At 33.5% G+C, this 22,817-nt stretch overlaps 3 protein-coding genes across 5 annotated transcripts; 1 reads left to right on the forward strand and 2 right to left on the reverse strand.

The window, feature by feature from the left end:
- Positions 1 to 1,269: 1,269 nt before the first annotated feature.
- On the forward strand, positions 1,270 to 5,099 carry LOC103498806 (uncharacterized). Its single transcript, XM_008461551.2, has 7 exons — positions 1,270 to 1,637; positions 1,810 to 1,879; positions 2,067 to 2,122; positions 2,239 to 2,314; positions 2,428 to 2,464; positions 3,907 to 4,021; positions 4,600 to 5,099. Exons 1-7 carry the CDS (start codon positions 1,357 to 1,359, stop codon positions 4,844 to 4,846), a joined length of 882 nt encoding a protein of 293 aa, XP_008459773.1. The 5' UTR covers positions 1,270 to 1,356; the 3' UTR covers positions 4,847 to 5,099.
- Positions 5,100 to 5,476: 377 nt separating this feature from the next.
- LOC103498807 (cationic amino acid transporter 9, chloroplastic) lies at positions 5,477 to 10,781 on the reverse strand. The gene is made up of 8 exons (XM_051092012.1): positions 10,124 to 10,781; positions 9,325 to 9,734; positions 8,021 to 8,197; positions 7,660 to 7,884; positions 7,397 to 7,573; positions 7,085 to 7,309; positions 6,304 to 6,393; positions 5,477 to 5,906 (listed from the first exon to the last, which is right to left on the reverse strand). The coding sequence occupies exons 1-8, from the start codon at positions 10,374 to 10,376 to the stop codon at positions 5,775 to 5,777; spliced, it is 1,689 nt and encodes a 562-aa protein (XP_050947969.1). The 5' UTR covers positions 10,377 to 10,781; the 3' UTR covers positions 5,477 to 5,774.
- A 3,378-nt stretch (positions 10,782 to 14,159) lies between these two features.
- Positions 14,160 to 22,496, reverse strand: LOC103498808 (COP9 signalosome complex subunit 7). Of its 3 annotated transcripts, none has more exons than XM_008461553.3 (9): positions 22,042 to 22,496; positions 19,943 to 20,018; positions 19,543 to 19,631; positions 18,768 to 18,857; positions 18,114 to 18,158; positions 17,960 to 18,030; positions 17,233 to 17,371; positions 15,051 to 15,139; positions 14,160 to 14,539 (listed from the first exon to the last, which is right to left on the reverse strand). In XM_008461553.3, the coding sequence occupies exons 1-9, from the start codon at positions 22,198 to 22,200 to the stop codon at positions 14,518 to 14,520; spliced, it is 780 nt and encodes a 259-aa protein (XP_008459775.1). In that variant the 5' UTR covers positions 22,201 to 22,496; the 3' UTR covers positions 14,160 to 14,517. The 3 variants fall into 3 exon arrangements, with proteins under 3 accessions (XP_008459775.1, XP_008459778.1, XP_008459776.1); XM_008461556.3 differs by having other exon boundaries at positions 15,051 to 15,156; positions 22,042 to 22,481; XM_008461554.3 differs by having other exon boundaries at positions 15,051 to 15,159; positions 22,042 to 22,481.
- Between the last annotated feature and the right edge of the window lie 321 nt (positions 22,497 to 22,817).

The following is a 22,817-nucleotide window of genomic DNA, read 5'->3' on the forward strand; positions in this document are numbered from 1 at the left end:
ATCTCAAAATTGTATTAGTAAAATCCGAAACAGGGGGTTGGTTAGTCTCTCATCTTGATAAAATTTGTTGATTGGAAACTTATATTATGTTACTTAACATAATATTTAGGAAATTGACACACTTTAGAGGAGAAAAAAATGTCATATATTCCTCCAAATTTCAAAAGTTCCAGTATTTCATAAATTTATGGTCAATTTTCTCTCGAGATTAAATAAAAAAATATTATCCAATTTGAGCCTAATACAAAAATTGTTTATTTGATTTTTTAGAGTAAAGGTTCAAGTTTCTTAAAATGAAAATAAGTTTGTATCTATAATATTTTCTTTTCGTTAACATCTTTTCAACGTGTGGTGTGCAAACCTGATATTGTATCCAAAAAAGCACCAACAATAAGAGGAATTGGTCTAAAGAAATTGCTTGTTCGTCAACTTTGGAGCTTAAATTCGAAGTTTTGGAACCACTGGAGAGTGTAATATTAAAATTTTTCTGAAGTTTGAAGTTTTTAGGTGAGGTTGCTCTCACATTTTTCTGTCATCAATCATCTTTCATCTTTTGTTTTCAAAACACTCGTTCTTTTAAACATTTATATTTTAATGCAATATCATTTGTTGTATAGGTTGTGTTCTTCCTTAACCTCGTGAACATATCAAACTTGAAACACATGTTCGCCTATATTGCTTTCTAAGCTACACCATTAAGCAAAGACTTGTTAGGATCCAATCTCTAAATGATTATACATTTATGGTATGTTCTTTAATCTTTCTACCTTCTAGATCTCTTTTGAAAATCCCTAACTATACTTCACTAAGTGCATTTTCTGCAACCTATTGGTTGTAAGTGAAATTATAAAGTCAAAACTCACTCTGATGGATCTAAAAACACTATACAACTTGCCTTTTACAAAAGGCTATTACTGATTACAAAGAGATGTTTCCCAATAGACATACCGATGCTAATTTAGTAATTAGCTTTATTTATATATCTATTATCATTTCTTTTTAGAAAGTTAATGAATTGCAAGATTTGATATATGATTTGAAAAATTGGGTGATATTGGATATAAGATTTTAAAAATTTACATTATATTTGGAAAATCGATAGAATTTTGATGTTAATACTGCTTGAGATTTTACCGTCAAAAAAGATTTTTATAGTCGATCTCGACGTAGATGTACATAGGAATAAAAGTGCTATTTTTGAAAAGTAAAAATTTGAGGAGTTATTTCTCACAATTTTCTAACTTATTTGTTCTTTCTTAGTTGTGCATATTCAAATAAAACAGCAGATTAGAAATTAAAATCCTCCAAAACTCGTTGGTTCGTTTACATTTCTACAAATTTCCTTCAGATCTTGCAATGGACAAGGTTGCAGAGGAGGTGAATCGGGTCAAAAATGAGTGGAATGAGGCTTTTCATCACACTCTCGAGCGGATTAAGGCAATCGAATCATACGATAAACAAAGTGAATCAATGGGGAAGAATTCCCTCCCCAGACTCAATGCTCTTGCTCAAGATGGATTGAATCTCCTCTCGTCGCTGGAATTCAAGCTCGATCTTCTTGCTCCCCAGTTGCTCTCTGATTCTGAAATCGAAGCTGCTCAATCGCTGCTTGAATCCTGGAAAAATCAATCCCAAAAGTAGCTAATTTTCCAGTTCCTTTTTTATTCATGTAGTTTAATTGGACTGGAATTGTTAAATTCTATCATTCTTAGCCAATAGAAGTGATGGGTGATTGTCGTTTGGTTGTAACTTGTAACGGGGTTCCTTTTTTTTTTTTTTTTTTCTTTCCCTCTTTTGTATGTATTTCAGTTTGCGATCGAGTCTGAGAAATGCTAATATGCAAGCAAAAGCCAACATGAGAAAGGCTGCTCAGGAGGAGGTAATTAATTTAAACTGATTTTTGCAAACTTTTCCTATATAGTTTATATAGATTAGCCTAGTATTCTTAATGCTTAATGTTGCATTTCTCCGCTAGTTCCTGAATGTGGAAATTTATTTGAGATAACACTATTTCTTCAATGTCAAACTTTACATTATACTCAGGATGTTGGTGGCTTTCATTGTAGAGAGAACGACTTCTAGGTGGAGGAGAAGAGTCCACAATTCGCAGACGGAACTTACAGTAAGTTTTCATTACGTGACAGTTTTCAAAAGGTTTATCTAATTGTTTCTTAAAATTAACTTTTGTAATGTCCATCTCTTTTGTAATGTTGGAAACCTCGTTTTCCCCATATGCAGAACTAAGGCTGGAATGACATCTGCTGCAGAAAGCATCACCGAAAGTCTTCGCCGAACCCGTCAGCTTATGGTTCAGGTCTGTTTCTGGGTTTATATATCTCTCATTTGTATTATACTTACTTTGATCTTGATTGAATTTTAAATTTCATTTCGCTTAGTAATGTAATGTTCTTGAATTCTGACCTGTAGGAGGTGGAAAGAACTGCAAGCACAATTGAGACTTTCGGTATGTTCTCTAAAATCTTTGTATGGCATCTCTGTTCGTGTTCTGTTTTCCAGTCATTTAGTTAGCTTTACTTCATCTTGATGGTAGAATTACATAGCAAATGAACTGATTAGAATATACCGTACACAACATATAGAAGTGATATCCATGATCTTATCTTAAGTCGAGTTATTAAAAAAATTTCCGCTCTTGCAGATCTTATATATTCCCTTAGTTGAGGAATTAGAAAGTAAGACATAACTTGGCGTTTATTTATTTATGAAAATCTTTGTTTAGCATGTAATATGAGTGTCATCTCATGTACTGATTGAGAACACCGATCATCTTGATCTTAGGGGAACGACAAGGAAATGAGTACTATCTTTGTTGCCTTGTTTACAGAATGTTTAAATAATTTACATAATTTTAGAACAAGCAAAATGGTCTGACTGTGACGTTTTGATTCCATTTACTCATTTTCATTAACATGTTACTTGGGTCGGACCATTTGAAATCCATATTAATTCCTGTTGCTTTGCAGTTTTGGATATGCTAGGGTTAGACTACAGCTTAGAAATTTATTGTATGTCTAGATGCTGAATTATGATCACGATGTCTTGAACTGCACATCTGCTAATTTAGGAACGCATTCATTTCTCGTTGTGCTGCAAAGTTGAGGTTTCCCTCTTCTTGTCTACCTGCAGCCTGAACATTCTAGCAATATGACATCAGATTATAATTATTATTATGAGGTTTTTCATCGCCTTCCTCTATTCTTCTCTACTTATTTTGAAAAAACTACACGACATGATAGTTTTTCTTGCTACTTCGCTGGGATTTTTGGAGAAGTACCATATCACTAACAAAGGGTCTTCAAGCCCAAGTTGATACTATCTCCAAAGTTTAGAGATATAAATTGATATTTTCCCTTATTATTATCTACAAGGCTCCATTGTCCAGAACAAAAATAAAAATGAAAATTTGATAAAAGTTTAGTTATAAAAACTTTAAGGAAAACGTTGAAATGCACCGAGCTCCAAACCTCTTTTCAAGATACCTCTAATGGTAATGGGGACTCGAAACAAAATCTTCCCTTACAGCCCAACAATCCTTGATGGTGCTTATCAACTCTCCTAGCGTCTAGGAACCATAATGGAACACAAAAACAGGGGATTCAAATCATTTTTGGGAAATTGTTTTAAATCTTAGAAGAGACCGATAAATATCTATCAGCATCTATTACTAACATTTTGCTATATTTATAAATATTTTGGTTTATTTTGCTATATTTGAAGACAAGCGAATCATTTTTTAGCTCTCACATATACATAGAATTGCTTCCTGGAATTGAAATCATGTGATAAAAGCACCAGAAGATAGAATTGCTTCTTGGATTATCTTTGTGTGTTATGGAAACCTGGCCAACCCTGTGGAACTTACACAGGAGTATTTGGTTCTTACAGAGGAATCAACTGGAGTGTTAAAGAAGGCCGAGAGTGAATATAAGGGGCACCGCTCGTTGTTAACGCGAACCAGAAACTTACTTTCAACAATGCAACGGCAAGATGTAATGGACAGGTATAAATAGATGATTAATTGCCTCTTGTTCTCCAAATATAAATTCTTTATAGGTCAAATCTTGGAAGAACAAACACTTTGTTTTAGGCGAAGCGGTGAGATGTCTGGTCATTCTCTAGATAGATACGTATTCGATATGTGTGTTTTAATTATATTATTACTATTTTTCTAATTCTAGGCATGGCTTGGACACAGATGAACACAATTAGGCTCAACTGCACTCAACTCTGGAAAATATCTAACCTAAAAATTAGAGTAAAAAAAAAAGGGATTTTCTTATAGACTGAATCCTTATATATTGATCAATCCTAAAGCATTGTGATGACATTTTTCCTTTCAGCCAACTAAATCTTTCTTGTAAGATCTTAAATTATCATTAATTGACTTTACTTTGTATGTTACAGTGAAGTATACTTCGTTTTTAAGTTGAACTTCTGTGTTTTATCTATAGGGAAGCATTAATTAAATTTCTTAGTACTTCATACATCAATGAAATTCTCTTATTAAAAAAAAGCATTAATATGTCAAACCTTCTCTACGACTAACAAATTCTAACAATGAGAGGCTAATATGAACAGGATTATACTGGCCGTTGGGTTTTTCTTTTTCTCTCTTGCTGTTCTTTATGTCGTCTCAAAACGTATTGGGCTACTGAAGTTGCAAAGGATGGCGACTGCTGCCATTAAAGCTGGGATGGCCAAGCAAGCAAATCAAATACCTGGAGATGTTATTAACCATGGTAGAAATCCAGTTCAAGCCAAGGAGGAGGATTTAGTTCACAGAATCGAAGATCTACAGGAACGACGTATTTGGGACGAACTTTGAACCGTAGCATTCGTGTTGGAAAATGAATGGAGAAATGACACATCTCTAGAGTTGTGTAGCTTTTCGAACACGTTTTAAGGTGTACATTTCAGTCGATGGTTTCTTGTGCAGTAAAATTTGGAGTTCAAGTTGTAATTTTTTTGAAGTGTCCATTTCTTTGGGGAAAAAAATTACCAACAAATAGAGAGCACGTTTTTTGGTTGTGTTAAAACTGTATTAATACAAGTAAGCCAATTATTTTCTTCTCTATGTAGATCTCATTTGGATTAGTAGAGGTAGAAATAACGATTGGGTGTTTGTGATAAGGTGCCAATTTGCTGAGGACGGGAAACTTATTTAGAGCATGTTTGTGAGTAATTCTATAATTGTTAAGATCACTAAAAAAATATATGATTTTGGTAGTGATATTAGATACGACAAAAAACTTTTTTATTTTTAGAATTTGACAAAGAATTCAAACCCGAACAAAAAAAAGATAAAGATAAAAAAAAACTAAATGAATGCTAAAATAGCCGAACAATTCAAATATATCATTATAACAAAAAGTGAAAGACAATTATTCACATCGAAAGGAAAGAAACTTAATGTTCTTTATAATATTTATTCTTCGCTGCTAATCTATGATAAATCTTTGACAACAATAAACTGCATTTCAAAATTTTATTACATTAGTGTATTTGTACTTTCCTAAGAATATGGATACTTTATTTCCATACAAATCACTTGTACACTTGTACCAAGAAGTGGGAGAGGGGAGTTTGCCCTGTTTTACCTAAGGGAGTTCAACCGTCGATTTCATAACTATTAACTTCACAACGTAGGTCTCACGCCACTTGCCATTAACTATTATGCCAAGAATAACACTAAGGTACAAGGTGTTCGTGTGCTTAATAAGAAGTAATATTTAAGAACTAAAAATGGAGCTTACCTATCCTGGAACCTGAAAATAAATGTCAGAACCTTGGGGAATGGGATTAGCATGATGCTGCCCATAAAATGCATAAACGATGATTGTAATAATACTGACCACCACAAATCTAACCCACGCTTCTTGGTGTAACTGCAACCAAAATAAAGTTTCAGTTAACACTAACCCTACCATAGCTTCTGTTTTTTTTTTTTTTCTTCTCATCTATATTGGGCCTCTAAACTCAGTGATATTGTTCAACATCTTTACATCTTATATTAAACGGTGAAAATACTATTTTAAACATGCTATATTAGAGTTGGTTTTTTTTTTTTTAGTTTTTCTACCTTCAAATATCTAAATTTAGCCTTTGTCAAAAATGTTATTTTTTGTAAAGTAATATTTTTTATTATTGTTATTTTAGCAAGTTAATTAAGATTTGTTGAAAGTATAGAAATTAAAATTAGATATTTGAAAGGAGTAAAATGAGATTAAAGTAGGATTTAAACTTTTAGCATGGTGAGGATTTAGGGTATAAGATGAGTAGTACCTGAGCAAATAGGAACATGTTGACAAATACGCAAAGGGCCGGCACAAAGGGAACTCCCGGACAAGGAAATCCAGCCACATCTCCGTAGGTCTGAGTAAAAAAAGGATGTTGAACATAAGAAAGAAGTTAAGAACTAAGAATGTGAAAACCGGTTTATTTCTACAAATCTTTAAGATGGACCTTTGTATCATCACTTGCATACTAGATCAAAAAACACATTCCAAACAACCAAATTTCATTCTCGAGAAAGCTAGTTGATATCGAGTCACAAATGCAATTAAAGCTAAATCATGAATCAACCTTAAGCAACAAAGAAGACAATATGTACTATACCTTCTCCATTGATTTCTAAACGTGCATAATCCTATGGAAAATAACGTTCGTACAGTCAAATTAGTTAGGGGAAAATATAGAGTGAAGAAATGTGACCAATCGATCATGATGAGAAAAGATTAAGATGAACAAAGATTGAAAATATAAAGCAAAAGTTCACACTTCAATCAATTGGAAGAATGGTTCATTCAATTTCAATCAGATATACACAATTTGCCTCCTTGCTAGATTAAATAGGATTCAACTGATCGAAGCTTCAATATTTAAAATTCTTCTCTTCCCATCTTATGTTCCAATCTTATGATTATTACTTTCTCTCGCTCCCTTACCAATTTTCATATTTCTCCACGACTAAAAGAAACAGAGAATAATGTTGAGAGCAAATGTGAAAAAAGAAAGAATTTATTCTTTGGGCATCGCAACAAAGCTATAGGCAAATTAAACTCACATGGCGAAGATGAAGAGCGATCGATGCAAGAAGTGCAAGAATAGCAGCTACGACAGAAACCCACAGCGAACCATACCGATAAAACACTCCAGCACCAAAACCACTGCAGGCAACTAGAATAAGACAGATGACACCTTCTCGCCAGGTTGAAGAAGACACCTGACGGGTTGTTTTGTCTTTCCACCGCAGGGTGATAACACAAGCCGAGACAACAGAATAGCCGGTCTAAACGAAGCAGCAGCAAATAGAGCTCAAGTTGCATAATAGGTTAGTTAATGAAGCAATTCTAGGATCAAAGATTAGCTAACATACCAAGGTGCCAACTGAAAGAATATGAGAGAGTGAGTGTATATTAAACAATCCAGCCAATACGCCAGCGACAATACCAACCCAGACTTGAGAAATAATAGGAGTGTGGCGTTTTGGGTGCACTTTGGAAAAAAAAGAAGGCAGCAAACCATCTCTCCCAAGCCCAAGATATAGACGTGACTGTTTCACACATCCCATCAATTGGCACATAAGATACAAAATGTGAGGTAAACACATCAGTAGTTATTGAGTCAGAAGTAAAGCACCTGAACATAAAGACCGATAAGCAGCGTTGTTGTAAGTCCAGCAATAGCACCAACACTTATCAAAAAAGAAACAAATTTCAAGCCTTTGGATGTAAAAGCCGCAGCCAAGGGAGCCTCTTCCCCAAGAAGATAATAAGGAACCATTCCAGTTATCACTAAGCAGACACCAATATATAGAGCAATGCAAATGAGAAGACTTCCGATTATGCCAATTGGTAAATCCCTCTGAACGGAACAACATAAAAAAGAGAACTGATCTCTTAAAAACTTTCAAAGGGTATACTGCTATTTGAAGTTTTGAACTACAAAATTGATTGAATCATGGTAGTCGTCAAATCATAAAGGAAGTAAATTAGTGTACCCTGGGATTTTTTGATTCTTCAGCTGAATTTGCAACTGCATCAAACCCTACATATGCGAAGAATACTACAGTAGCTCCAGTTAACACTGCATGAAAACCATTTGGAGTAAAAGGAGACCAATTTGAAACATCAACCTCAAAAGCACCAGTTAAGATGACGCACACCACGATGATGACCTGCAGACAAGTTCCAAACGTCAAAGGTTCATTACATACATTTTTCATCGTCATCAAACCTTTTTCTAGTCCTTGATATCTAAGATTTGACACAATTCAAAAAAAAAAAAAAAGTAGTCTTGGATAGAAAAGGTTTATCCATTAATATTATGTGTAAATAACAGGGGAGCTTCTGTGTCAAATGGTCTCCTTTTTTTGAGCTCGTGTGTCAAAAATCTAAGATTTTCTGTCTTTTCTTCCAAAATGTTTGCTAGTATTTTCTCTTATAAGAAAGCATTGAAAATTGTGAAAGAATGAACCTCAAGTCGCAAACACCCCCCCAATATCGATTCTCTGTACAAATCACTGTGACTTGACTTCATGATGATATTTTCTTTATGCGGTCTCTAATGTACGGATGTATACCAAAGGTAAGGGAAGATAGCCTGTCTTTCTAATGGTAAGAAAGCCCCAGCACTAGAATATCGAACTTTTACAACTTGGAATGCAGAAAGTTCGACGAGTAAAGAGGAGTACTAAATTACTTCTAAATCACATCACATCCTTGCTTTCTTTGAAGCCTGCCGGGTTTGAAAATAAATAGAGGAAAGTATCATATCATGGATGTTTATAGCGATCGTATAAAAGTGAGCAATTGGGTCGAGTTGGTGGAGTGTGGGCGAGTTCCCAGGGCTCCCTCTCGATAAAAACCCTTAAGAGTTAGCCTTTCGGAGCATGTGGAGGACAAGGTGAGGGAAAGGTTGACTCTTGGAAGAGAAGTGATTCTTTTCCTAAAAAGGAGGAAGATTCTCTCTAATTCGGTCAGTTTCAGGAGATATTCCTATTGTAAAAACTTACGAGGAACTTTCTGTGGGATTGAAAAAAACTGTCTAACCTACAAGAAGCAACACAAATCCAAATATTCGACTAAGTAAATCTAGCCTTGCCACATTAGAGTCCCTCCCTTGCTAAGTATCAACTCCCGCAAAGACCAAAATATTACCAACTTGTAACTAAGTTCATTTCTCTGTCCTTTAGTTTTCCTTCTCCTTTCTCCTACAACGTGAACAAGTACTGTACACATTGTGAAAGAATGAGAATTCGTACTATCATTTTCCAACAAATTAATAGGTTGAATAAAAGCATACCTTCAATGAAGTCATGATAGAGTTTATAGTAGAAGACTCTCCAACACCCCAACAAAGAATAAAGGTCAATAGAGCTAGAAGAACTGGAGCCAGTACATTAATAGAAATAACTCCTCCCAGTAACTCTTGCCCATTTCCGAGCCAACTTGGAATGTTATCTTTAAAAAGGGGAAAGATCTCAAGAAATGAGATTATATAACCAGCTAAACTCCGTGCTATACTAGCTGCTCCAATATGATAGTCAAGCATCAATTGTGCAAAAACAAGAAAAGCAGTGAGTTCATTGAAAGCTGCATATGTATACAAGTATGCTCCGCCCACAACAGGAGGAAAGCGAGTAGCTAGTTCAGCATAACAGAGTGCATTTAGGATACATGATACTCCTGCTAGCGTGAAACTAATGGTGACTCCTGCATCAAAATAAAACACTTGTAAAAGTTTATCGTATAACATAAAGAAGTTCACCAGCAAGAAAAATCTTCCAGAAGTGTTCCTTTAGAATATAAGAAATTACATCCTCATCTACTCCCCTATCAATCTCACGAACATCATTAAAAGCGAAACTAAATCACATTAGTTGAATAAACCGGACGACCATTCAAAATTCGACAAGTAACAATACAACTCAAAAACACAGAAAATCCGAAAACGACAAATCCAGGAATCGTACGGCCGAATACAAAACGAACACAACACATGCTCCACCAGATCGAACAATCGTAGCGCACACAAGACTAAGCATTCATATAAAGATAAATAAATACACATCAGAGGCATAGAAGAAGGAGAAATAACTCACCAGGACCAGCGTCACGAGCGACAGTACCGGTGACGACGAAGATGCCAGCTCCGATGGAAGCCCCGACGCCGAGAAGAACAAGGTCGATGACGCCAAGACGGCGTACGAGGCCATCGCCGGAGTTGGTACGGTTGGAGGAAGCATCGGAGGGAGAAATCAAAGGCTTGGTTCTCAAAGCAGAGGACCAAAAACGGGAGAAAAATGAAGAAGAAGAAGATGAAGAAGAGACGGTTTGTAAATTTCGGGCACCCATGAATTGGCGATGCCACGTGAAGTTCCAAAAGCGGAGACTTGGGAACTAAAATAAATATCGATAAAATGGTTACTACCAATATCTTTGTCCTTATTTCTCACCCAATTGTTGGATTTTTATCATATCTACCTAAATATGGGTAAATTTTCTCCAGTATTAATTATAAATATTTACAATTCTTACAAAAAAAAAATATCTATAAAAAGGGCAGTGAGGTCACAAAAATATAGACGTCGCAAAAACTAGAAAAAAATAACAACAAATATTTTCAAATGAAACTAATGATAGATGTCGTAAATGTTACTCATCCTTATATGACCTATCAAATAATATATATATATATATATATATATACACTCACACACTCGATAACAATTTCGATATACGTTTTTTGTGTCCTATTTGAAAATATCTTTTAACTCTCTCTATGTTACTTGCAATTATATTATATGTCTATTTTTATCTTAATTTTTAAATTTAGGGATGCATATAAATTATCGTTTTTTTTTTTTTTTTGAAAAATTAATATAATTTATGGTTAATATTACTTTTGACTTTGTTGGAAATATACTTATTCTTAAGAGTTTTTTAGACAGATTCTTAAAAGTGAGATTACTTTAGTCTTTGTTGAAAAAGATATAAAAAATTCATTCTTTTTTTTTCAAATTATGTAACCCAAGAAAAAAATATTTAAAGATTTAACATTTTTTTTTAGTATTCGTAAATATAGTAAAATTAAATTTATCTATAGTGGGGATAAAAGAAAAGGTGGAAAGGAGACTAATAGTCAGAGTAACCACTAAGCTAATAATAAAAATTAATAATTAAGTAGTTTTCTTTATACATGTTATATAAAGACAATAAAGTTGAGGGGGCTCGAGCACCCTGGACCTATGCTAAATACGCCGGTGGGAAACAAATTTAACCTAAAATGACGGTGGGAAATGAGATGTAAAAATGGCGGAATCATAAGAAGAAATGTGGCAGCAAATTTGATGGTTATGGAATTGGATTGACCATTCCATATAGCAAAATAAGGCATCTAGTAATTAGCCTTTTTATACTTTTGGCGGATGATATAGTGACGCGTGTTACATTGTGTAGATATTCTTTTCTTACCAATAAAAAAAGAAAAATGACAAACGCCCATTTCTTTCTCTCTCGGCTACTAATTTACATCATTCTTTATATATATTTTATAGCATCTAACTTTGAGATTTATTGTTTTAAAAAAACGTTAATTAAACTCTTAAAGTTTTATGTTGTAAAGTAGTTAGCTTAGATTCTCCATTACAGTTAGTTTTGAAAATTATTTATACGTATAATTAATCGAACTCTGCATGAACTTTTCAAACGTTTGTTTTACATAATGGACGTTCAAGTAAATATACAAATGGTTTTTAAAGAAAATTTTGTTTAAACGTTGGAATTGATTTATTTACGAAAGTTGAAGGGTTATTTAATGTATTTAATCTTTATATTATATTTAAATAGGGTGTTTACAATTTTTTATCATAAATCTTATTTATTTTTCTTAAGTGAACTTGTTTAGGTGAATGGTTTACATTAAATGGTTTATTTGTTTAATTAGGCTTGTCTAGGAAATGATTTCAAGAGTTTGACTAAATCTTATTCAATCTCCCTTTCAAGGTTGCTATCATTCAAACATATAAAGGATGCTATTCTCGAAAAAATTAGCTTCTCATTTAATCCTCAATAATTTAGTATATATAATTTTTTTTATTTGTCAAAGTAAATTTAGTTCAATGATAACAGAGGAGGTTTTACATTTTTAAGGTTAAAATATTTGATATCTCAGCTCTGATATTGTATTTAAAAGAAAATAAATTTCATATTTTATCATTTCATGAATAAAAAATGATTCTCTGAAATAAGTGGAAAAGTTAAAAGAGAAAAAAAGGGGAATAGAGAAATAATGAACGAAAAAGATTTTGAATTAATGCCAAGAATCTTATATTTTATTTAATATGAGATAGAAATAACTATGAATAAAAAAAAGAAAAATTGATAAACTAAAAAATGAAGATAAAAAGACAAAAGAAAATTAAGGTTCGTCTAAAGTTTATAAGATTGAAACATACAGTTCTACACAGTTTTTGATGTTGCGTCATCTAATTCTTAGCTCTACATCTATCTATTGTTCCATTTCTTGCTATATTAAATTATAGGTTGCTATATGACATTTTGGGTTTTGTTAGTTGACTAAAAAACTTAACTAAGAAGCTTTGTACTTATAGTCAAAAAGAAAAAAAAAATGTAAAAAGATGCTGATATATATGGTTTAGTTATAACACTTTTTAATTTCTTCTCCTTTTTCCCCTCTTTTTTTTTTTCCTTTTCCTTTGCACTTTGGAAAAAAAATTGGTAGGTCGTAATATTATTTTATTCTCCTTAGTTTATTCTTTTTATTGGTTCAAATATCCATTTGGGTTTTATGAATTTTTATATCATATTAGATAGTATGAGATTTCATCTCAAAACCAATTAACAATAAGAGAAGTAATTTATCTATCTTATAAAAAATATAGATGAATGCATGCTGCATAGAAAAGAAGGAAAAAAAGGTGGACGATGCAATATATATAAGGGATAATAATACTTTATTCATGATGTTATACCTTAGTTTGGCTTTAATCCAACATACTAAACAACGCTTAATTTAGTTAACGTTGAACATCAAATGATGTTGCAAGCTAAACATGGGTAGGTTTTTGTTTGAAATCTATATACACATATATATAGAAAAGTATAAATGTTGAATATAGTTGAAATATATATTATATATTGTAGGCTATGAATAATATTTTAAAATGTAAAAAAAGAAAATAGAGTCTAAATTAAAATATAAAAAATAAGGGAAAGGGCATAAAGCACCAGTGGTCTAGTGGTAGAATAGTACCCTGCCACGGTACAGACCCGGGTTCGATTCCCGGCTGGTCCACGAAATCGAGTTAGCGATGATGAAAATAGCGTTGACTGTGAAGACGTGGGTCTCTCACAACCGTTCTGATCTACGGACGAATATCACCAACGCCACGGAGCTTCTCTCTTTTTTTACTCTTTTTTCTTTTCTTAAAGATTTAAGACAGTTGAAAGTAAGTACATAGATGTGCTTCACCAATACACTTGTTTTCATGTACTTAATTCAAAGTCCATTGGTCACCATAGCTAGTGTTTGCAATGTAGATAAATTTTGATTGGATTGTAATAGTCATAGAACTGTTTTTGTTTGGATAGAAAATAAGAAAAAAAAATAGTAAATATTGAATTAATAGAATACTCCTCTTTTTCTTTGATGTTGATTGTAGTAACCCACTCAATTCACTTAAAGTCAGTGTCTAAACACTCCTAATCTATAATTTAAACTCTCAACTCTACCATCTTGAGACTAAAAAAATGAAATGTGTTTGGAATATAAAAAATGAAAATTGACGTTTTAATAATGCAAATTTAAAATGTGGACACCCAAAACATTAAAAATAATCAAATTTCCTCTATTGAATTTGAGAACTCAAAATTTTTTTTTAATAAATTTATCAGGCTTATATTCAATGAATACCCTAGAAAAACAAAAACAAACCGAATAAAAAAAAACTGAGTTATTTGACATGATTTTGGGATTACTGAAAAATGAGAAACTATAAATATAATCACTTTGTTAAAGACGTTTTTAAACTATAAATATAAACGAAATAACAAGAAACAGGATTATTAAACACTAAACTGGAAACAAGAATCAGTAATGTTACCAAATGATCCCTATGAAAAACCAGAACATAGAATAGATTTCCAACCCTACCAATGCATACACGAAGATAACATGAAGTGTATGAAAAATGGGCAGCGTTTCTATGATTGTTTGGTTCTCTAATAAACTCAATAAAAATTAAATTGAATTTAAAGACAAGCTATTGTTATGAGACAAGAACCTAAAGCAACATGTTCATGGTTCTAAGAGAAGGGCTCAGACAGATCATCTTTCTCCAAAATCCAAAAATCAACATCTGTTTAATTCTTTTACTTCCTTTTCTTTTTCTTGCCACCAACAAAAATAGGCAGTTGTTTCGACACCCGTCTGATTGGAGGTTGGTTTTGTTCTTCAACTCCCACATGCATATCTCTAAGAAATTGGATGTCGTCTCCTGTACCATACAATTTTGCCAAAAGTTAGAACACTAGAATACGTACTTTTATCTCCTACTATATGAGTACACAAGCAGAGATAAACGTTGAACCTTCACCTTCTAAAGATGAAGTCCATGCTAACTACGTGGAGCTAGCTAAGCCATCTCTCCTACTATTTGTCACTTTCTGTTTAATTTATTGGGTTTACCAAGGCAATCTTACTAAATTATAATTTGGGAAGTTTTTAGAACATCTCTACTATTTGCAACTTATTGAGTCTAGTACTTCAAAAAGCTTTTCATAAATGTCTTTTTATAAAGCTACATTTAATTAATCCCCCAATTTCTAAAACTTTTTGTACAAACAAAATGGGCATTGGCGATATAATGTTAGACTAAAGAAATTAATGGCAGCGAGCAATAAACCAGACAGGAAATAGAAACGTCCCTCCCATTCAAGTAGTTAGACACGAGTTGTCCTAAATATTTTAACATTTTTTGAATGCAGCAAAAGAAGGCGAAATACTACCTCTTTGGTCGACTACGATCTTCTTCATAGTCCATTACTCCACCAGGTTCAGAGTAGATCTCCTCATGCTCTCGGATGTCAATGTTGGCCTGCTTACAGTTTGTAACTTCTGCCACAATGTAAGTAAGACACATCGACAAATATATCCCAGTATTCGAGTAAAGAGTCAGCGGGTTTTATTTCAATGTTTTAACCATGGATGGTGTAATTTCGTTCTAAATTCATTTTTCCACTAAAAAGAAACACACAAAAATGAATTTCATTTTTCATCATCAAGAAAGTCTCAGAAGTTTGTAGGTCGCTAGATTATGCCAATGAGAACCACCACTTTACACTTCAATGTTTCTGGTTTCAAAAAAATGTACTAACAAATAAAACCTTGGAAACAAAATATTCTTTTGACAACCATTTCGTCTCTAATGTGAACACCCAACTGAAGACACTAGGGTTAGTTGGGACTTGAAATTTAAGATATGCTTGCTAATTTCTAGTTCAAATTACATGACCATTTGCACAATAGAAGGAGATGTCAAATGACTGAGAACAGGAGACGGAGGTCAAGGTAGTCGAAATTTCAACTTCACAGCAAAAACACTTGGAATTTCTCCTTGAAGATTATCTACCTATCTGCTACAAACCCTTTCAAAATGGAGAGAGAAGACCTTCCCCCATAGAACTTCAAAACTAGATCCCAGCAGTTCTCCTAACATTCGATATCAGTTACATCCCAACACCAACTTTTTCCAAGGGAAGACACTTGGCATGAAAAAGTATTGACAATAAAAATCCCGCCTAGCAGTTGCTTACAATACCACCATAACGAAAGAAGACAACCTTCATTAACCAACCCATAAACGTGAATCATATGACAGAATACAAATTCACGTGGGTAGCGTAAAATTTCTGTTCAATACACTACCAAACATTAAGGACCAAAACAATTTTTTATGCAAATTCGGAATTAAGTACAAAATATAATGACATTGAAACATAAGAACCAAATTTGAATAAAATGAGTTAGACTTTAGCTGCCAATGTGGTTGTCAGGATTCTATTGGAGATTAGGCTTGTGAAACATGAGAACTTTATTGGACTTCTTACCTCGTCTGCTCATTGTAATTGATGCAGCCTAAAAGTAACCTTAAGGAGAAATCGTCCCAAAACCAAGATTGTGGATTTTTTATTAGAATGAATGATGTGGGAGACTCCTATTTATAGAATTCTATAACAAGTGGGGATAAAAAGGGAATTAACCTAGAATATTACCTAATTACCCAATTAACGCTTAAGTCTTCTTACCTCAATAGTTATGTTAGCTTTGGGTCTGTAGCTTAGGTGCTTTAGTTTTGTTTTCCTTTCGAGAGCTGGTTGGTAAGGTTTTAAGTGTTTGTTTTTTGTCTTCTTAACTCCTTTTGTTCTTTTTGCAATTTTATCCTATTGACGATTATATACATGGGTCTCTTTTCATTTTACAATAAATAGTCATATATCCTTTTTAAAAAAGAAACACTAAAGATGAGAAACTGAGCTAATTGTAACAAAGAATTTTTTCTTCTATTCAGTTAAGGTTCAATTTGTTAGGATGTTATTGAAAGTTAGGCTTTTAAAAGAATCAAGGCAAGTTAGAAGTGTGAAATATCAGCTCTACGTTGAGTTAACTAGTAAGAAGCAAGCAAATTTGAACAAATAAGATGAAAGTTAATGAAAAATTCAGATTACTTAGTTTACCTTCGCTTCAGTTTTAGACCAATAAGCTTTTATCAATGTAGTTCTCTCTTTTTTTTTTTTTTAAACAGAGATATGTATTAATCACGAAAAGAAACAACCCACAGGCAGAGAGCGTATAGAGGTGAAATTGTGAGAAGCCTCTCCCCCAAAAGAATTAAATCAGCAAAGCCTCCCAAAACAAAGATATGTCATTCTCTTTTCTGATTTTAGTTCTCAGACAATTGCTAATGCATCATCCGTGTAAAATAATCTTCTCAACAAATATTGGGGGGCGAAGTGTTCAATCATCAAAAGCAATAAACAAAACATATTTCAAGTGACCTTCAAAGAAAGTGACTCCTTTACTTCTTCCATCCTATCCCTATATTATTTTCTCAATAAATATTGGGTTTCCATTAAAAGAAAAAGTAATCAACCATCAACAGCAATTAAGACAATACTTATTTCAACTGACCTTCAAGGAAAGTGATTTCTTAACTTCTTCCACCCTATCATCAACATCCTTTCGGTGTTTCTTGTCCAATTCACTCATATTATCGGCCCATTTTATCTTCTCTTGAATGGAGACCAATAAATTGTCTGATGTAGTCAACCTAAATATACACAGGAACTGTCAGATTTCAAATATATGGGTCACGCAACAAAATGCAGAAGACTAGAGAGAGCGATAAAATCAACTCATTGTTAATTAAGAAACGTGAGAGATCAACTCAACAGAAAAAAGAATGACATGTACAACTATGAAACTACAAATAATTAAAAGAATGTGCAATGAAGTTGCGAACTATATACTAAAACGCTTGATACTTGAGGGGGGAAAAGAACTAGTATCTCAGCAATTTAGGATAAATCTTGGTAAGGTCACAGATGATCGCTCCTGGCATGCAGAAACCAACTTCTTGAGCAGGTATTCTCCTTAAAAGGGTCCTGCCCCTGGAGAAATCTTTTGATAACCGCCCTTAAAATAATTATTTTCAGCAGATTTATTTCATGCTGTGATTTGGCAAATGTCTTCTTTCTATAGCTCTTACAATCTTTCATATCTTTTGACCAACTATATAAATCTTTAGTAAATCTTATGGTTTGGACTCTGGTCCCTTTTTGTAATTTTCATACATCAATGAAAGTTGTTTCTTATGGAGAAAAAACCCTGCCCCATGAAACTTAAACGGGTAAATTACCAATTTGATAGTGTTCGTATCATGTTTCCAAGTTGCCCCGGTCTCAAATCTCTCCCGGCAGCAAATTGGACCTGCATGTGCATATAAGGACTTCAATGGTTAGAATTTATAAAGCCCATATTCTGAGAGCAGGTCTACCAAGACTTGAACAGACCTCAAAGCACCTTCGCAATTGATCCAACTTCCCTCTGACTATACCCTGAAAGAAAATAAGAATATTTTCAGAGAATATACTCCTTGTCCATGATATTTCAAGGGCATTGCTTGTCCTCCCTCCCAAAAAAATGAGCAACCAATTCAATAAATTTATAATCCTGATTTCTAGCAAATTATGCAAAATCCCTTCAAGATCCAAGGAAGAGGGGAGTCCCAATCCTAAGACAGCAGTAAGTAGAAAGAGCCACTGAGCCTGAGGGTTTTGGACTTTTCAGCACCTCTAAAATATCACCTAATTGACATCATGACAATGTTACAAGTGTTGTCCATACTTTTGAAAGTTTAGGGACTCAACAGCAAGCCCAAAATGCCAGGACTAAACTTGTAAGCAAATCATATATATTTGATAAATGTGTATTTTAGGGACGCAATGAAAGAAAAAAAGGTTGATTGAGCACATGTATGGGTTACTAAGTTAGAAGATTTCTTTTCCAGGTACTGACCATCCAAATACCGGTCAGAAGAATCAATTAAGTCGCATTGGTACTAATATCATAATACTGCAAAGAAGAATCAATTAAGTTCAGTCTGGTACTAGTATCCTAATACAGGAAGTATAAAGAATCAATCAAGTACAAGCTGTAAAACATACCGCATACATGCATTCATTAATAAGAAAATCCTCCAGTTCTCGTACATTTGTAACATCTAATTCCTGCATTAGTTGGTCATAGGCCAACACCTGGGCATGAAAGCAATAGTCAGAATAGAGAAACAATTTAATGGTGAATGAATGTACATTTCATCATCAACTAAAAGCATTTTTAAGAAACCTATGAGAAATGAAACAATATTGAATATATACAACTGTTAGCTACTAAAGAAAGACTGAAAGGAAAAATGAATTTCATTAGAAACTATCCAGAGCCATGTTTAATAGAACAAAGATTAACAATCCTTAAACAAAGACCAGGTTGCTTCTTTTCTTTTTACCTCATAGTTCAAAATACTATATTTTACAAATCACGTTTTCATTGTTTCTTATATGTACAATGCACCTTACTTCACTGATGCTCATGCTTAGGCTTAAAAGTCTGAACCCCTCTAAAAAAAATATTTTTCATAATAATTATTTCTCAAAAATTTGAAATAATTTTCCAACCAACATTTTTTTTTCAGAGGCTTTTAATTTTTAAACTACCAGATTCCAATGTACCCACAGACCATCGCAGACCACTAAACCCAGCTCAATGGTGCGTTCTCAGGGAATCAATCAACTATAGGCAATCAGCCATATTTTCCAACAACTCCAACAAATTGTTAGATCCTCAAAGATGAGGCGCAACAGAACCACGAATTAATTAAAATCAGCCAGATACATCTGCAAATGCGTTCAAGAAAAATCATCAAAAGTGGAGCAGGAGTACCTTGTTTGTCTCAGCCAATGTAAGGACAGTAAGTTGCTTTAGTTTGAGGGCTTGATCAGAGCTCAATTCGGGAAGGCGGCTGGAATTACCTGCAAAATATACCATCGACAAAATTGAATTGTGCATGTAGTTTATCAGCAGTGCATACTTCAGAGTTGAAGTATAACAACGACACCATGGATAAAGAAAATTAATTGATGGAACCAAAGGTTAAATAGTTATGAAATCTCGTTTTAATGAAAATACCGAACTTTCATAGAGAAATGAAAGAAATCATGAGCATACAAAAAAGAAAAGGAAGAAAATGTTGATGAGCCTTTGCTGATGCTGCAAACAGACACATTCAAATAACGATAACACTCAAGTTAAACCACGAATCTAATAAAATTTTAACTCTTACTCTTGTAATCACTCCATGTTCCATATGCAAATAAGCGCAGCACGTCAAGATATATAGAATGCTCAGTTCCTTCTAGCTGGAAAGGAAGAACGTCAAATAAAATAACTTCACTTTACAATTCAAATAAGTAAGAAATCCACTAAAAAGTAAAACGTTTGATTAACATTACCAGTTTAGCAAGCCAAAAAGAACATTATCAATGAGTCGTTTCATTTTAAAATAAATAAATAACGAATACAAATAATAATCTTATTTATTTGTTTTAATTAAATAAATTTGCACCACCATCAACACTCTAATAGCCAAAGCATTAAAAAAAAAGAAGAAACCAACAAAATTGGTGAGTAAATTACCTTGGGTCCATAAAGATCACATTATCTTAATGAGGATGAGAATAGCAAAGAATAAAAAAAATTAATCAGGTGAAATAAGTAGAATTGAATTCAACAAAAGGTCAAAGACAAAAAAACTTAAGCACCCCAAAAGGCTTATAACTCAACACATGTGCTAGAAGCTGAGTTAATACCTATCATTTTGGGCCCACAACTGACTGAATGTCTAACGCATCATAAGAACTGAATGTCAAACACATTACCACTTGTTAAGGGTGGGTAATGTGAATTTCTAACACATTGCCCACCCTAAAAATATTCACATTACATACCCTTAACAAGTTGACATACATCACCTTAAGCCCACACACCCTACATCATCTCCCAGCTTTATTCACATTCCACACATCCTACATTGCATCACAAAACCCAATCATCTTACGTGCATTCCTCCTAAAATGATATCTACGCCTGGCTTAAGGTTCCCATCTGAAACCACTGGTCGAAACTTTAGCTTGCCTTCTAGGTGAAAAACGTAGAACAACCATCGATGAGATTGAGGAGGTGATTCCTACAGCATCCTTAGGTTATTGTTCTACCTACTAAATGAACACCTATATGCCTTGCATTAGAGCTACAGTGAAGGTGAGTTCCCACAAAGGAGGTTAGAAGTTCAAACTTAGAACACATTTTAGTTGGTAATCATTTCAGCCATAATTCACAACCTTTGTTTGCTTTGAGTAGGGAGACATGGAGTTTTGAGTTTAATCCTGACGTAGTTAGCGGTTGCAGCTTGTATGCCACCTTTCAAGAACCATAAACGAAGAATGATCCTACGATTGTATGAGCACAAAATAAAAGAGTTACCAACTTGAAATTCAACATCTCTGTGGTGTTTACCAGTTGTATTCTTTCATTAGTTGAGGTGTTCACCAACTTGAAATTCAACATCTCGGTTGGAACCCCTTCCTTTAGTCAGGGTATTTTGGTGAACTGGTTTTTTGTATACCTCTTATATTTTTTATTTTTTCTCGATGAAAGTAGTAGTTTCTATTAAAAAAAACAGTACTATTGTTCTTTAATCATTGAGCTTATGTAAGCTGAACATGGGGCGACTTAAGATTGCATCTCTATCTTGCAGCAATAGATCAAAAACGAAAGAGGATGCTGGCGAGGAAGATTGACTACAACAATCCAAGTGTGGTGGTGGGTACCATACAGCAACTAAAATGAGATTTCTTTCAAAAACGACTATATTGATAAATAGCGATTAAATATATAATTAAAATAGTAAGGATTATACAACAATTTGTCTCAATGCCTAACACCTTTTTATTTATTTATTTTTATGAAAAAGACCACTTTCATTGAGGGAAAAAATGAAAGAATACACAGAAAAACAAAAACCAAGCCCACAAAAAGGAAGCACCCTTTAAAAGAAAGGACTCCAACTATACAAGATAGTATCTGAATATTTACAAAAGGTCTTGAAAATTGAATCCCACAAAGAAACACGATAACGGACTAAGGACCTAACAAGCTAAGGCAACTTCCTCGCAAGTCAATTCAACATATTAGCACCTTACACCCCTATTGAGAAATTAGAAATTCAGACATTTTAGCTTACTTTACTTGTAACATTCTTCCCCAATCAAACAGTCAAGAATTACAGCGCACAAAAAAAAAACCCAATAGTAACATGCGCAAAATAAACCTAGCAATCAAAAAATTAAGAGGGAAAAAAAAAGAGTAATCTGTACTACAAACCTCGACAACGCTGGGAACGGCAAGAATTTCAGAGAAGGCGAAGAGGGAAGGGTGAGAAGTGGCGTCAGTAACAACGGACCCAAGGGCAGAGCCTTTCAGAGAGGAAGCTTGTTTTACAAAGTGATCGATGAACTCGGTTTGCTTCTGCTCAATATCCATTTTTGAGGAAAGGAAAAACCGACAAAAGCAATGGTGAAACAGATAGAAACGAGAAGGGAGATTGAAATCAAGGAGAAATGAGAAGAAATTCGATCATGGAGATGAGTATAAACAAGAAGAAATCTGGGGAAGAAACTTGAGAAATTTGATTTGAATGGGGTTGGCTTAGGGTTCTTCGGAGCAGTGAGTTTTGCGCGCACACTCCCAAAAGTTGTTACGTTATTTTGGTACTTAGCTCGCTGGCTCCCGCTTTCCCTCTCCCTCTCGTGGATGTCTTTACTCGCAAGGCATTTATTAAATTCATTTGCATCCAATATATATATAAATAGGGAAAATATAATGGATCTTCCAAAGTTTTGGTCTTTGGTTGATTTTGGTTCATTTCATTTCAACTTTGATTTAATTCTTATAATTTTAAAAAAAATATTACTAGTTCCTTACTTTGTTTTCAATTTTATTTTATTTTTATGAAAAAAATTATTATTTTCTTGACATTCAAAAATCACACTAAATCAAATTTGTTATCTAATCGAGTTGGTTGAAATTTGATACACCAAAACATAGTTTATAAATAGAATTTCTTTTCTTCAATGTTATTAACAAAGCATGATATCAGT

Source organism: Cucumis melo, chromosome 11 (genome assembly GCF_025177605.1).
Source record: "Cucumis melo cultivar AY chromosome 11, USDA_Cmelo_AY_1.0, whole genome shotgun sequence".
Classification (NCBI taxonomy): Eukaryota; Viridiplantae; Streptophyta; class Magnoliopsida; order Cucurbitales; family Cucurbitaceae; genus Cucumis; species Cucumis melo.

Excerpts from the sequence above, each read along its gene's own strand:
- LOC103498806 (XM_008461551.2), top strand. The coding sequence starts at position 1,357 with ATGGACAAGGTTGCAGAGGAGGTGAATCGGGTCAAAAATGAGTGGAAT. Across the intron at positions 1,638-1,809 it reads TGGAAAAATCAATCCCAAAA|TTTGCGATCGAGTCTGAGAA; the intron begins GTAGCTAATTTT and ends TATGTATTTCAG. Across the intron at positions 2,315-2,427 it reads CCCGTCAGCTTATGGTTCAG|GAGGTGGAAAGAACTGCAAG; the intron begins GTCTGTTTCTGG and ends TCTGACCTGTAG.
- LOC103498808 (XM_008461553.3), bottom strand. The coding sequence starts at position 22,200 with ATGGATATTGAGCAGAAGCAAACCGAGTTCATCGATCACTTTGTAAAA. Across the intron at positions 18,858-19,542 it reads CATTGGCTGAGACAAACAAG|GTGTTGGCCTATGACCAACT; the intron begins GTACTCCTGCTC and ends TTTCATGCCCAG. Across the intron at positions 18,159-18,767 it reads TTAATGAATGCATGTATGCG|GGTATAGTCAGAGGGAAGTT; the intron begins GTATGTTTTACA and ends ATTTTCTTTCAG.
- LOC103498807 (XM_051092012.1), bottom strand. The coding sequence starts at position 10,376 with ATGGGTGCCCGAAATTTACAAACCGTCTCTTCTTCATCTTCTTCTTCT. Across the intron at positions 7,310-7,396 it reads TTCTTTCAGTTGGCACCTTG|ACCGGCTATTCTGTTGTCTC; the intron begins GTATGTTAGCTA and ends TGCTTCGTTTAG. Across the intron at positions 6,394-7,084 it reads TCGCTCTTCATCTTCGCCAT|ACCTACGGAGATGTGGCTGG; the intron begins GTGAGTTTAATT and ends TTTTTTACTCAG.